The 13,261-nt window shown below is 40.5% G+C and overlaps 1 protein-coding gene across 1 annotated transcript in view; it reads right to left on the bottom strand.

The window, feature by feature from the left end:
- LRRC1 (leucine rich repeat containing 1) overlaps positions 1-13,261 on the bottom strand; it is a 59,166-nt gene that overhangs the window by 13,993 nt on the left and 31,912 nt on the right. The window contains exons 5-10 of the mRNA XM_082218326.1: positions 9,953-10,009; positions 9,627-9,690; positions 7,169-7,243; positions 5,411-5,555; positions 2,104-2,222; positions 54-137 (exon numbers count right to left, since the gene is read on the bottom strand). Of these exons, the coding sequence (XP_082074452.1) occupies positions 54-137; positions 2,104-2,222; positions 5,411-5,555; positions 7,169-7,243; positions 9,627-9,690; positions 9,953-10,009 (544 nt within the window). The remainder of the gene's footprint in view (positions 1-53; positions 138-2,103; positions 2,223-5,410; positions 5,556-7,168; positions 7,244-9,626; positions 9,691-9,952; positions 10,010-13,261) is intronic.

Raw genomic sequence — 13,261 nt, forward strand, 5'->3', positions numbered from 1 at the left:
TTGCATGCTGTCCAGTTTCCCCTGCAAAGACAAACAACAGGGATATTGCTTACCTCTTTGGGTAAAGACACTAGTTTGTTTCTGTCAGCGTTCAGTATATTCAGCTTCTTTAGCCGTCCAATGCTCTTCGGCAAAGTCTGTTTCAGATCAAAGCAGAGCAATGTCAGTGATTACCAATACCACCAGCTTTTCAATATGTGTTTACCTTTCAGAGCAGTTTGGAAATTCCAGGTGATACAGGTTGTTGAGATTTAAAGACTTAAGATTCCAAGGTGTGTGAGCTCAATGAAGTTCTCGGGGTGAATGTGGTGGGGCAGATCAGAGCAAAGCAAGGTCATGTTTGCACTAACATGACCTTTGCCACCAATCCTCTGCTACAACCATGTGACTATGACCTCAATGCTGACTCAAACCTAACCCCATCCCAGCTAATGAGCAGTGATGACAGTGCCAAGAGAAATGCTCACCACCACATACAGATTTACATATGAATAACCTGAGGATGAAGCCGCATGTAACAGAGTTAAGTAACTATGGTGTGCACTCTGTTTTTATGTTTGCGTCTTGTCTAGCGAATCAAAATGCTGCTGTGTCATTCAGGACCCTCCTTGCTTCCTCACCTCTGCAGCCATTACTGCTTTTGCCTTCTCCTCCTCCCCTTGCTTGAAAACACAATGTCCCAAGATCCAACACCATCCTAACTTGGGCACCCACCTGGAAGTGTCAGAAACAGCTGCCAACATAAGCAGCCCTATTTAGGGAAGCTTTTAATGTTTAACTGACCACTGTATTTTAATATTTTGTTGGAAGCCACCCAGAGTGGCTGGGGAAACCCAGCCAGAAGGGCGGGGTATAAATAAATTGTTGTTGTTGTTTCCATTTTCTTTTTCTACACTGCCTTTATTTCCAGCACCAGGGACCTGAAAACACCTTTTGTGCACTATGGATTTCTACCTCCTCATTCCAATACCTTTAAAACATCTAGTTGATTTAAGAAACTTGCAAAATTATTAGGCGAGCTTTTGTGCCATAAGCAGGAGCAGTTCCCCTGATGCAGAGGTGGGTGGGTGGGTGGAGCTACAGCAATAGCATTTGCACAACCCCAACCTCATCGCTCCCAGTAAGTAGCAGTGACTATGCTGCTGGGAGGCTATTGCTGCTGCTCTGCCACACTGGGCAAATGGAGAATGTTGGAGGTTTTAAATTAAAGCCTCTCTCCCTCTGAAGATATAACCATCAGCTTACTATAGAGCATCTGCAATCAGATATTCATTTGGGGAGATATGTGGACCCAAACCCTTTTAATCAAGGCTTTTCATTATGAGGTGAATGCATGTTAGGAAAAACTGGGTAGGGAAGGAAGATAGAATGACACAGTAGTGAAGTCCTACCAGCCAATCTTGGCAAGTTTCTTAAATTTGGTACAGGTGTTCCTACACTAGAGCAGTGTTTCCCAAACTTGGGCCTCTAGCTGTTTTTGGACTACAACTCCCATCATCCCTAGCTAGCAAGAATGATGGGAATTGTATTCCAAAAACAGCTGGAGACCCGAGTTTGGGAAACACTGTGCTAGAATGTAATGATGGGACATTTCACCCAAGGAAGTAATAAGTAGCTTTTCCATCCCTGTGGTTTCTTAAATATGCAAGCAAAATAAACAAATATATAAATAAGCAGGGTAGGCAAAACATATTTATTAATCAAATGTGCTTTGGACCCTACTGGCCCTTCTTTGGGGAAATCAAGATCCAGTTCCATTTTTTGTGTGGGGGGGTTGTTCTCATTTCTGTTGCACTTTTCATACATGCCACAGATGGTTTCTGAATAATTTATTGTAACAAGCTAGATACAAGTAACAGCTGCTTAAAACTAAGTTTGTTCTCATTCTCTCTGTTAATCCCATATTTTCCCTAGACTACAGCCTCCATGGTATGCACAGTATGTGTTTAAGAAAGCACATTGAAGGGTACTAATTCGACTGTCTTATATTTTACTAGAGTAGTCATAAGTTGGAAAAACAAAGATGCTGCAGTGAAAATGAGTCAGGATGTGGCAAAAGGCTTAATTACTGCCACCCATTTGAAGAGCTGCAGCCATACTTACCAGCAGCTGGTTTTCTGTGAGAACTAACTCAGTAAGGCTTTCACAGTCTCCTACTGCTTCTGTTAACTGAACAAGCCGGTTCTGGTCAACCTTCAAGATGGATAGGTTTTTTAATTTACCTACAAGCAGAAGAGAGAAGTTTATGCTAGTTACTTTAACTGCACCAGTAGCAAATATGTGGAATAAAACACTTGCCAGACATCATTAGCAGGTATTCTAAAATACTTGAGGTGTGCCAGCAAAATTTTGTGGTGATGTTGTTTCTAATAAGGTCTTTTCAAAGATAATTATTTCAGGTATGTTTATAATCTAGAAAATGAAAAAAACAAAACTCCATGTGACTTTTATCTAAGTTTTTTTATCCAAGTTCTTTAATGATAGCTGTTGCAGAACAGGAAAGGACAATATAATCAAGAACCATTGAGGTACACCTTCCATCAGATAAACTGAGAATAAAAGTTATGAAGCAAAAATGTGCAAACAGCCTTCTAAGTGATTTATGTAAGATGATCAAGCCTGGCTACACCTGGCTTGCAATGTTTTTAGCCAATGAGTGAATTCAAAGCAGTGATGGATGAGTGAGTTGTTTAGATACCAGGATATAGGAATCACTGGGGTTTAATGGGGATTAGTCTTAGATTTCTTGTGAAAAAGCAACGGGACAGTTCAAGATGGGAGGAGGGTTGTCATTATCAATGCAGATATAGGTAGACCACTATGTTTAAACTGTTGATTAAAACTTCTTAAAAATCAAATAATTGTAACACAATTACATTATTCAATGAAAACAAATTCCATTTTAAATTTATGCTAGTTATTTCAGTGGTTCTGCTGTGCAGCAAAACACCGAAAAGTAGGGAAAGGCTTTGTTTTTATTTTTAACTAAGCAATTAGGAAAAATGCTGACCGTATGCTTTTCCTTACTATTTCACCTGTAAAAGCAAAATAGTAAAAAGCTTTTTAAAATGAAGGAAGATTACTCTGTTGTCCACAGTCCCTTATTCGTGTCCGTTGTAGATCACGGGACCCTCCCCCCATGCCTACCCCAAAAAGCTCAACAATTTATAGTGGGAGTAGATCTCAGTCTCTTGAAAGTTGGACATGCCTGCCTTATGGCACCACCTCTTTGGAATAAATCTTCTGTGCACACTTATCTGTGAGTAAGCTCAACTCAGAACAAGTGGGAGTTATGCATCCAACAAACACAGTAATCAGGCCAAATTAAGTTTGGTTAAAGCCACAGAGTTGTACCAATGTATATGTGTGTATGGGGGGGGGAGTCCTTTATAGTACAAACCTGCATCTCAGGTTAAAGGAAGCAACATTTGATGCATATTATACCAGCACTAAGTCTCTGTTTTTTTGCCATTTTATGGTAAGTTAAGTGAGTTTAAAATGTGAAACTGCCCATTTTCAGAGTAATTTCTTTTCGTTTAGCAAGGCTAGCAAACTGTCTTTTGCTTGTGTTTAGCTGACTACTGCAAAATTGTAGTTGCTATTTTTTTGTAGTTTATGAAAGCTTATGCCATAATAAATTTGTTAGGTACTTTAAGATACTTCACAACTTGCTTTGTGTATTCGGTGCCGGGAGGGGAGACAACTACTTTGCAAACTGCGCCATGGCCCCCAATCACCTTATTCCAGCCTTGATTTCAATATACCCTCAACAACCCTGTAAAGTATGTTAAGCCAACAGAGGCAAGGCTACCCAGCAAGCTTCATAATGCAGCAGGGATTTGAATTCTGGTCTAATTCCATATTTCCATCCACTGGATATAAGACACAGGTGTAGAAATTCATGCATTTTTAGGATAGTTGCTTTTGGGGAGGGCAGTTTCATTTTTAATGCCGTGGCCACAGTGAGAGAGTCTGATGAAAGGTAATTAATGGCCTCATTCATAAGCCTCCAGTTGCCCTCTCCGTAATAGGTAATTGGTTATGTACCAATAAAAAATTGGCAAGGCACAGCGAGTAAAAAGGAAACTGCTGACTGACTGCTTTGGGCTATATCACCAAGAGTTAGAGTACTAAGGGCAGCAGCCAGGATGTTTAGCAAGTGGGAGGAAGGCAAGGACAAAGAGGGAGAGGCCTGGGCAGCACCAGACAAGATAAGGCAATCAAAATAAAGCTTGCGAAAATAGAGATATTACAGTGGGAAGAATCTCATGTGAGATGTTTTCTTAAGAGTATTCCCTTACTGTACCTGAAAACCATTGTACTTGAGTTACTATTATTTTCATAGCAACATCAATATGTATAGTGCTTTAACTAAAGCAAAAAAATAAAACTAGGTCCCTGCCCCAGGAAGCCTGCTAGCAATAGTGGGAAAGGAAGAAATGTCGCAAAAGAAATGGATGCAACCAAATGAATTTGCAGCTATCACACTTCGTTTAAAAATGACCACAGGACATAAATGGATTTGAGAGGGAGAACCATGTTGGTATTCCAGAACAAAGCTACAGGCTCAAGTGGGAGAAAGATTTAACAGCCTGTATCATGGAAGACGCAGGAGTCTTTTGAGCAGATGAGGTAGCAGAGCAGAGAGTGACTAACTACAGTTTACAAGTCCATCTGAGTCCAGACTAGCTAACATTAGTCTTAAGCACCAATTTACTAAAACGGAAGCAAGCTGTGGTTTATTATACTAGTTTGTTTTTATCTCTCACTTTTCCTCCCAGGATCTCAGAGTGGCATATATGATTCTTTTTCCTCCCTTGCTTTATTTTCAGGAAGTAGATTTGACTGAGAAAAACCAAATGGCCTAAGGACAACCAATGAGCTTCATGACTAAGTAGGGATTTGAACCTTGATTTCTCCCAGATCCTGGGCCAGACATTCTCTAACCCAGGCTTCCTCAACCTCGGCCCTCTAGATGTTTTTGGCCTACAACTCCCATGATCCCTAGCTAGTAGGACCAGTGGCCAGGGACGATGGGAAATGTAGTCTCAAAACATCTGGAGGGCTGGCTCTCTTCACAGCTTAAAGTTTGGATACAATACTAAATTGAGGATAGACAAAAGCAGAAGCTATTACTATTCTGCTTATGGCCCCGCCTGAGGAGGAAAGAGGCTGGAGAATACATGAGTCCAAGAGTCACACAAACTCAATCTTGCAACCCTAAACCAAGGGCTAGTGTTATGTGTAAATACAGCCAATGTACTGTGCTGTCCTTTACCAGCATTAGTCCAAAGCAGAAATTTCTTTGAGAAAGAAATTGTTCCATTGGAAATGTTTGGACTTGATTAAATTCTTGTTGCTCTATTTTATTATTTTATTTTATTTTTTTAAAAAAACACTTTTCACTTACCTACGCCATCCGGTAGCACCTCAAGAAGGTTCTGAGAGATGAGTAGGTCAGTTAAAGACAGCAGACCACTTATCTCTTCAGGCAGTTTTTCCAGTTTGTTTTCGGAGATATCCAGGCATAGCAGGTTTTTCAGGCTTCCTATTTCCTACAAGACAAACATCTAAGTCATGTCTCAACATGCAGCACCCAGAGATCTGACAACTGCCCCATAACAAGATGCTTAACAGCAAAAGGGCAATTCCTCTCTGCCAGACGACAACTCGTTTCTGATGATATCACAAGTGATTCACCAGTAAAATCTCTGTGTGCAATACCTAGCATGTGCTAACAGTCCAAGTTAATTTGCTGACTTATGAGTGTAGCCCAGCACTGCCAGCCAGTCATTCATTCAACAGTAGCCAACACCCAATTCTGAATACTATTCAAGGTGAAAGGGCTAAACATGTAAAAGCTTAGGCACACAATTAGTCAAATCAGTCCTTGCTGACTAAAGCTTCAGTATCAGTATATGGGGAACCTGCCTCTGCATTCCTTATAAGAAGAAATATGTCTAACAGGGGGATATTTTAACTATTTAATCTCACTGAATTGTATACCAAGTTTTGCCATTATACCATCAATGTTTGGATTACAGTTAGCTGAAGATATGGGTGCTTTATGTTGAATTCTGCTCACATGCCAGTGAACCCGCACTATAAAATCCACACCTACACACATTTTCTCATGGTTCATCTCCCAAGTTATCAAAACACTCGTGTTGCTGAATCGGCACAGGTGGAAAGATAGCAGAAAGCAGACATTCCAAAACAGCAGCTCGCTCTTTCTATGTAGAGCATCTCTCACGTTCCTCATCTTCCAAACAGAAAACTGCGAAAAGCAGAGGTGGGCAACCTGGAGTTCAAGGGTCAAATGCAGCCCTCTAGGCCCCAAAGCATTCCCCACGCCTTACCCCCTCTGCTTGGGCAACACCTCTCGTCATCTTTAAATACATTTGATAAGTCTACTGCTTCTTGGATAGAGGGGTGTGAGGAGCTACAGAAACATCTGGCATTTGAGTAGCTGAAATGTAGCCTATTCTACAAAGGTAAGTGCCTCTATTCATTACGGTGCCCATTTTAGTCCCTGCCCACCTGCCCTAATGTTTGCCTCTGGTCACACCCGCTTTTACCTTTGGCCCCCTTCCCTGGCATGTGACCACACCCACCCACAAGAAAGGTCAACCATGAGGAAATGAATCCATCAGACTGAAAAGGATTCACCACTCTTTGGGGGGGGGGGCTTAATATCCTTGAGAGTCACCTACTTCCCCCTTGAGATTATCATGGCCCCTTCCACTTCCTTGCAGTTACATGACACCATAGCTGTCAGCTTTCCCCGTTTCTTGCGAGGAATCCTATTTGGAATAAGGGAATTTCCCTTCAAAAAGGGGAAACGTTGGCAGCTATGCATGACACATAAGTGACCTCTCCATTGTGAAGCAGAGAGGGAAACCGATCCATGCCTAGCAATGGGTTTCTGGAGGAGTCACTGACATCACATCCCTTCCCCTGTGCTTCTTCAGCTTCAAAACACACATACAAAGATGAAAAGACATTTACAGGCGGAAATCAAATATTACATAATCTTTAAATGGGCACTTTGTCTTTTTTAAATAACAGGATATGAAGGGCTTAGATTCCCCCTTCAGTCATCCAATAACAATAATAATGTTCGATGTAGTTCAGTGTAATTTAAAAATTTATGAGAATTGTCTCTTACCTGAGGTAATTCAGCCAGCTGGTTCCCATCTAGCCAGAGATCTTTAAGATTATAAAGTGCACCTATAGTTTCTGGCTGCAACACGTGAAAGAAAATGTATCATAAATACCATTGCAAAATACTTTTAAATACACAGGGGAATCCAAAATAACATCATTTCTTCAGCTAAGTATCCTTTATAGCCAAATCAAGAATGCAGAACTCCTGCAAGCATTACGCCTGTGTTTGCTATATCCAAAGTCCCATAGCAAAGAAATCTCACAACAAATAGGTGCAGCCATTGATAAGGAATAAGCACAAACCCTGTGTCTCCTCCTGGTTCTTGGCTGGCTCAAGCATGCCATTACTTAACACTGCTAACAGTTCAGAACTTCAAGGAGGAGGAGAAATGGTATCTCAACATGTTGCAACAACTCCACTTCCAGGGTCAACTCCTGATAACCCTAACCACATCCCAAAACACTCCAGCCGACATTCCACAGCCCTTTCTTCAGTTCATGGAAGTGAAATCTTTTCCAGGCAACATTCGGAGATACAGAGTTTCTTGATTACAACCACAACCTACAATGTGCATGAAACATTGTAACGAGAAGCGCTTCATTTTCACCAACGACAGAAGGGCCATCTCCCTATGTTCTAAAGTGCTGGGATCTAAGAGTTTTACATTATTCTGACGGGCCACTATTTTGAGAAGTTACGTTTTATTATTTCTTGCTAGAAAAACCTGGCAATTTTTTCTTTCTCTTTAAATGAAGTTATATGACCCGCTTGAAAGAGGAACATGCCAAGAAGAGCAAAATGCCAAGACAAACAGTGCAACTAAAGCCCGTAAGCAAACTTACTACCAACTTGCAATGACTCTATACTGCAATAGAGCCACACACACACACACACCCCTCTCCCCTGCTTTTTAACAGTGAGCTTCCAAAACCACACTATAACATTAATTACCATTATTAAGAATTTAACCTCAGAATATTTTTAGTTGCTATAGTCTGTCTTCCATGCACATTCTCTGTGGTTATTAAATGAGAGCCTGCACTGTATCTAATTTTTTTTCATGCTCTGCCTTCAGTGCCACATCAGTGGATGGGGGAAAGGAACTAAAAAAGAGAAGCAGCTGGAATGTTAATCTTGCCTAGTTTGGGGTATGAATTAAATTTGTGATTTCATACTGTACAGTTTGAGCTTATTTTAGTGTGTGTGTGTATCTGTATTTTTAAACATGAATTAAACATTAAAGCAGTTAAGGAGGGCATGTGGGGATTTTCTCTTGATGTGCTTGCCATTTCTGTCACTAGTGAGGACTGTTAAAAAGAAAAACACTACAAACTGAGTGGCATAAAAGCAAGTCTTAAGAAGAATTTGCAAATTTTCAAAAAGGGGGGAGGGAAATATAGTTTTGGAAAGCTGAGGCGAAGAAGAATTTAGAGGCGATGACTATAAGGACAAGCCTACAAAAATAATCTACACAGGGAACACGATGGGCGAGTCTACATAAACAGTAATCTATACAAGGAAGCATCACCAAGTTGTGACAACCTTTCACTCTTCTATGGCTGTATACATGTCATGTGTGCATTTATACATTACCTGCATGAAAATGAAGTCAAACAGAAGAAAGGTAATGCTAATTTTAAGTGCTCTCCATTTCACCCAAGAAAAGCGTATGTATGAGAACATGTGGGCATATAGTAATTTCAGTGAGTTCGCATTTCATTAGTATTAACTTTTGTAAAAAGAAAAAGATGATCATCCTAGACTAGACAATGGTGTGAATAGCCCATGGAACTCAAAGTGGGAAAGCAGAGTAGTGGGTTTTTCAAGCTCTCTCCAAAGTACATCTTAAGACCAACTGTCCATGTTTTAACATTGTCCTATTTTGACAGACTATAAGAGATGTGGTGGCTTTCCTTCTTAGATGTTGAGAAGGTGCCAACTGGAGGGCAGTCAGTCTCAACAGCAGATCGCTGGTTATTCTGCTTCAGGAAGTGGAAGCAAACCACAGCCTTCCTCCAAGGGGCTGTTTTCACTCCATTTCGTTTGAATGGGATGGCTGCTTGGAAGCTCCTTCTGCAAACCCTTGTTATTCATAAAAGCTTCTCATCCATGGACCACATGATTAGATCCTCTTCTCTTGATAAAGCATGAGCAACAGGTGCTGCACTTGTGTACCCAAGATGGAGTTACATTCCCCAATAACCTTCTATAGTCTCCCTGCAAGAGGTTCCTTATCCACGTCCACAGCTCATACGGCAGCCCTTCAAACACAGGTGCTTTCGGGTCCCAATAAGCAAAGACAGTTCCAAATGCTACTGGAACGAACAGCGTTAATTGCAATCAGTACAAAATAACGCTCTGGAAGCCTTGCTCTTTTCAGATGTCACTGTTGCCAGTTTGGGAATTTGCATACTAACACGCCAACACTATAAACCAGAGGAAAGTGTGGGAAGCTTACCAAATTATAAAGTTCATTGTTCCCTAGGTCTAGCTCTTCTAGTCTCTGTAGCTGGGCAACTGACCTAGGAAAACAAGAATAGTGTATTTTGTACACATGGCTTTAAAAGCAGCCTATTAGCATTAGGGCTAGGACATTCCCCTCTTAATTGTTGAATAACATTCACACAAATTAAATTAAAAGATGCTAATGAAAATGTTGCGTTCCAGCGCCATCTCTTTGTACCGAATGACTCATTTAAAGAATGGGGTTGGAGAAAGAAAGGGAGGCAGAAATGCTGCAATTCATGCTATGAATGCAAAACAAACTTAAAACGAACAACTTACTCAGGTAAATATGTCAGCAGATTCTCTCTTAATTCCAGTGATGCCAGGTTATAAAGGCTAAAAAAGATAAAACAAACCTCATTAATCCTTTGTCTTTGTTTAAAAAGAACATTAAAAATAATTTCCAAAGGGGTAGCAGTATTAGTCTCTTGCAGCAAAAATAAAGCATCTTATGGCACATCTTAAAGATTATAGCATAATCTTTTTCATGGACTCATGCCCACTTCAAAAGCCATGAAGAGTAAATGGCAAATACAAGATCATTTACTTATATCGATGTGTAGGGAGAGCTTCCACATATCACAATAACAAGAAAAGGCACTGGTGGATACACATCACTCAAACTGTTGGGACGGAGATCAATAAAAAACATTAAGGAAAAACCTGGACTTTCACCTCCTTACAGTTCTATTACAAATTGCAAAAGACTGATCCATTTCATGTTTCACATTGCTTAGACACCAATAACTCAACACTAAAAGAAAACTAATGCTATTAGTGAATCTGTGTAGATTAATAAAATCTGGAACACATAGATAAGGACAAACACTTGCAATGAGAATGTGTTAAGGCAAATGAGAACCTATTTTAAACAAAACTGGTGTTTTTAAAATGAGTACCCAGACAACGAATGAAAACACACACACTTAAATTCAAAGTTGAAAATGTTTGTTTTTGAATGAGTGGTGGAGTAGAGACAAGAAGAAAATGATGAATTGCCTGGATGTGTCACGCAATGGTTAGGCGTCAGTGTGTAAAGCTTCCCCCCTTTTTTCAATTAAAGAAAACGTGCCTTTGGTATACGAACTGCATTTATTGGTTCAGCGCATCTCCAGCTATCCATAACTTCCCATTTATGGAGTGTTCATCATTGTAAGTGGCATTACACGACTAAGCTAAGCTTTCCACTCACTTCCCATCATAGTAAAAGCCTATCATCACCATAGTAACAAACAATTCCCCCACCCTGGCCAGGGTTTTATTTAGGACCAAATGGAACACAAGGTATCGGACATTATCCCAATGCTGTAATCTGCCTTAATCCTCCAACCTCCCTGAACAAAAACAAAAAACAGAAATGCATGCCCATATTTTCTGCATCATAGCTGCCTCTGCCTTAAATTCCAGAGGGGCAGCCATGCTAGTCACTTTTGCAGAAAGACACAACAAAGGGCTCTGTGGCACTGTAAAGAACAACAATGTTATTGTAAGCGTAGGTTTTCATGGGCTACAGCCAAAGCTGGTCAGATGCATGAAATATTACTTCACTTAGCAGATAAATACATGGGTAAAAGTGGGGAGGGGAAGGGTCACCAACACTGCAGCCATAAGTCTGTGAGATGCAAAGTTAGAAGTTTGGTCTGCAACACTGTTATGCTAATAACACGTAAAGAGAATTAATTGCATAGTGTAGTGGGAAAGAGACCTCCCTGTCGCTACTGAATAAAGTCAAATTCACACATAAATTTTGGTTGCAATTTCACACTATACCCACCCTTTGAAATGTATTGTCACTGTACTCAAAAGTGACAGTGGTTAGGAATATGTCTAGGCCAGCCATGCCCTGTTACGTTCCTTGTAGACTGAATTCCACGGAAACCATTCGGACACACATAGGGTTACATTATCATAGCTGTCTCAGTGGTGGCCAAGGAAACCTCAGAATGGCATCTGAGACTTCTCTAGTCACATTCCAGCTCTGCCCTCCCTCTGGTCATTTTTGTGTCATGTGACAGCTGAGTAGACACTATCCTGACATCACCTCTGGTTTGTTTGTTTGTTTTTAATGAAGTTTTATTGCATTTTTTCACTATACAATAAAAGACCAGCTAATCTACACAAAGAATAATAAAAGGAGAGAAGAGAAGAGAAAAAAGATGGAAGAGATTGAAGAATACAAAATCCTCTCTCACAATGTACCTTAACTTTTGTCTCATACAGAAAAAGATGTGTCTTCCCAGCTTCCACCTGGAAGCATCCCTCTCTTCTCCCAGTCTCTCACCCTGGGATATCTCCCCTTCCCTGTCTCTCTCACATGGTCCTTCAAACTGTGCATTACCTCTGTTGAAAGCACAGTGGTGTTAATCTCGGGTTGCTATGCTGGCACAACTCCCTGGGCCCAGATTCCAGTTCAAGCCATGGGATTGTGAACTTAGAACAGCGGGGTGTTCTGCAGTAACATATAGGTGTATCATTCACTATTGCCTCTTTTGGGGAAGGAAATGCAAAGTATACTGCCACAGTATGTACACATTTTGGGAGGAAAAACCCCAATGTTTTCCCATCCAACGTCCAGTGTTTCAAAGCTCTGTTCAAGTATAAATTCCATGCAAAAAATATTGCCAAGCCAACACAGGGAGTATGCAATTTCTGAAGTAATTACAATTGTTGTTTTTCTCCCTCGGCATTCCAGATGTCTTTTCTACTTTTAAGTATGGGATCAATTAGAAGCCTGTGGGGGCTACATTCCAAAACATGCCCTTTTCAGAAGAACCAAGTTGCTGGCGCAGTTTCAAATCAGAGCAGCGCTTAAAATATGCTGGCTTCATTCAAATATTTCAAAAGTAATGTAGCTATCTATTAATGCAGCTAAACCATAACTAGAAGCTGAGGTCCACCTACCCTGGGTATGTATAGAAGTGCACAGACCTATCTATTTTCTACTAGACTAGACATCTATAATTCGTTTTTCCTATACCATTTTGGTAGGTGAGAATTCAGTTTGTCCGATACAAGAAACTGAAGAAGCAAGCAGTATCTTTAGTTACTGTGGCTCAGCAAAGCTGTCCTGTAGCTATGCATGAAACACATACTTATAAGTCAAGGAAAAAGGAACTGTGTGGTGTATGAAGCAAGTATATTATAATATACTATGCCTCTACAATTGTATGTTTTTCTATCCCCATATACTTGCTGCCTTTGCTATTTCTACTGCTGTCTTTATTTTCCCTATTTATGTATTGCAGCCCTGTAAATGACTGGTCTGAATGAATGACGACTCTGTTCCAGAATTACTACAGGGAAGAAAGCAGGGTGGGAACAGAGATGAACTGCTAATTATTATAATAAACAAATAGGACATTAAAACTCTTGCTTCTATAGCACTATCAAAAAAAGCTACCAGTGATAAGAACCATAGACCTCTAAATTTCCAGGCTTCACAGGAACCCCAGAAGTGAAATTCCACGTGGCATTCCAGGGGATAGATAGTATGCAACCTTCCCCAGGAAGAATCAACATCCTGAGAATTCCCAAATTCCTAGGAAATGCGATAACAATCAGCCTGCCATGCACCTGAGAAATTTGTGA

The sequence above is a fragment of the Podarcis vaucheri genome, assembly GCF_965113315.1.
Source record: "Podarcis vaucheri genome assembly, chromosome: 3".
In the NCBI taxonomy this organism is placed as follows: domain Eukaryota; kingdom Metazoa; phylum Chordata; class Lepidosauria; order Squamata; family Lacertidae; genus Podarcis; species Podarcis vaucheri.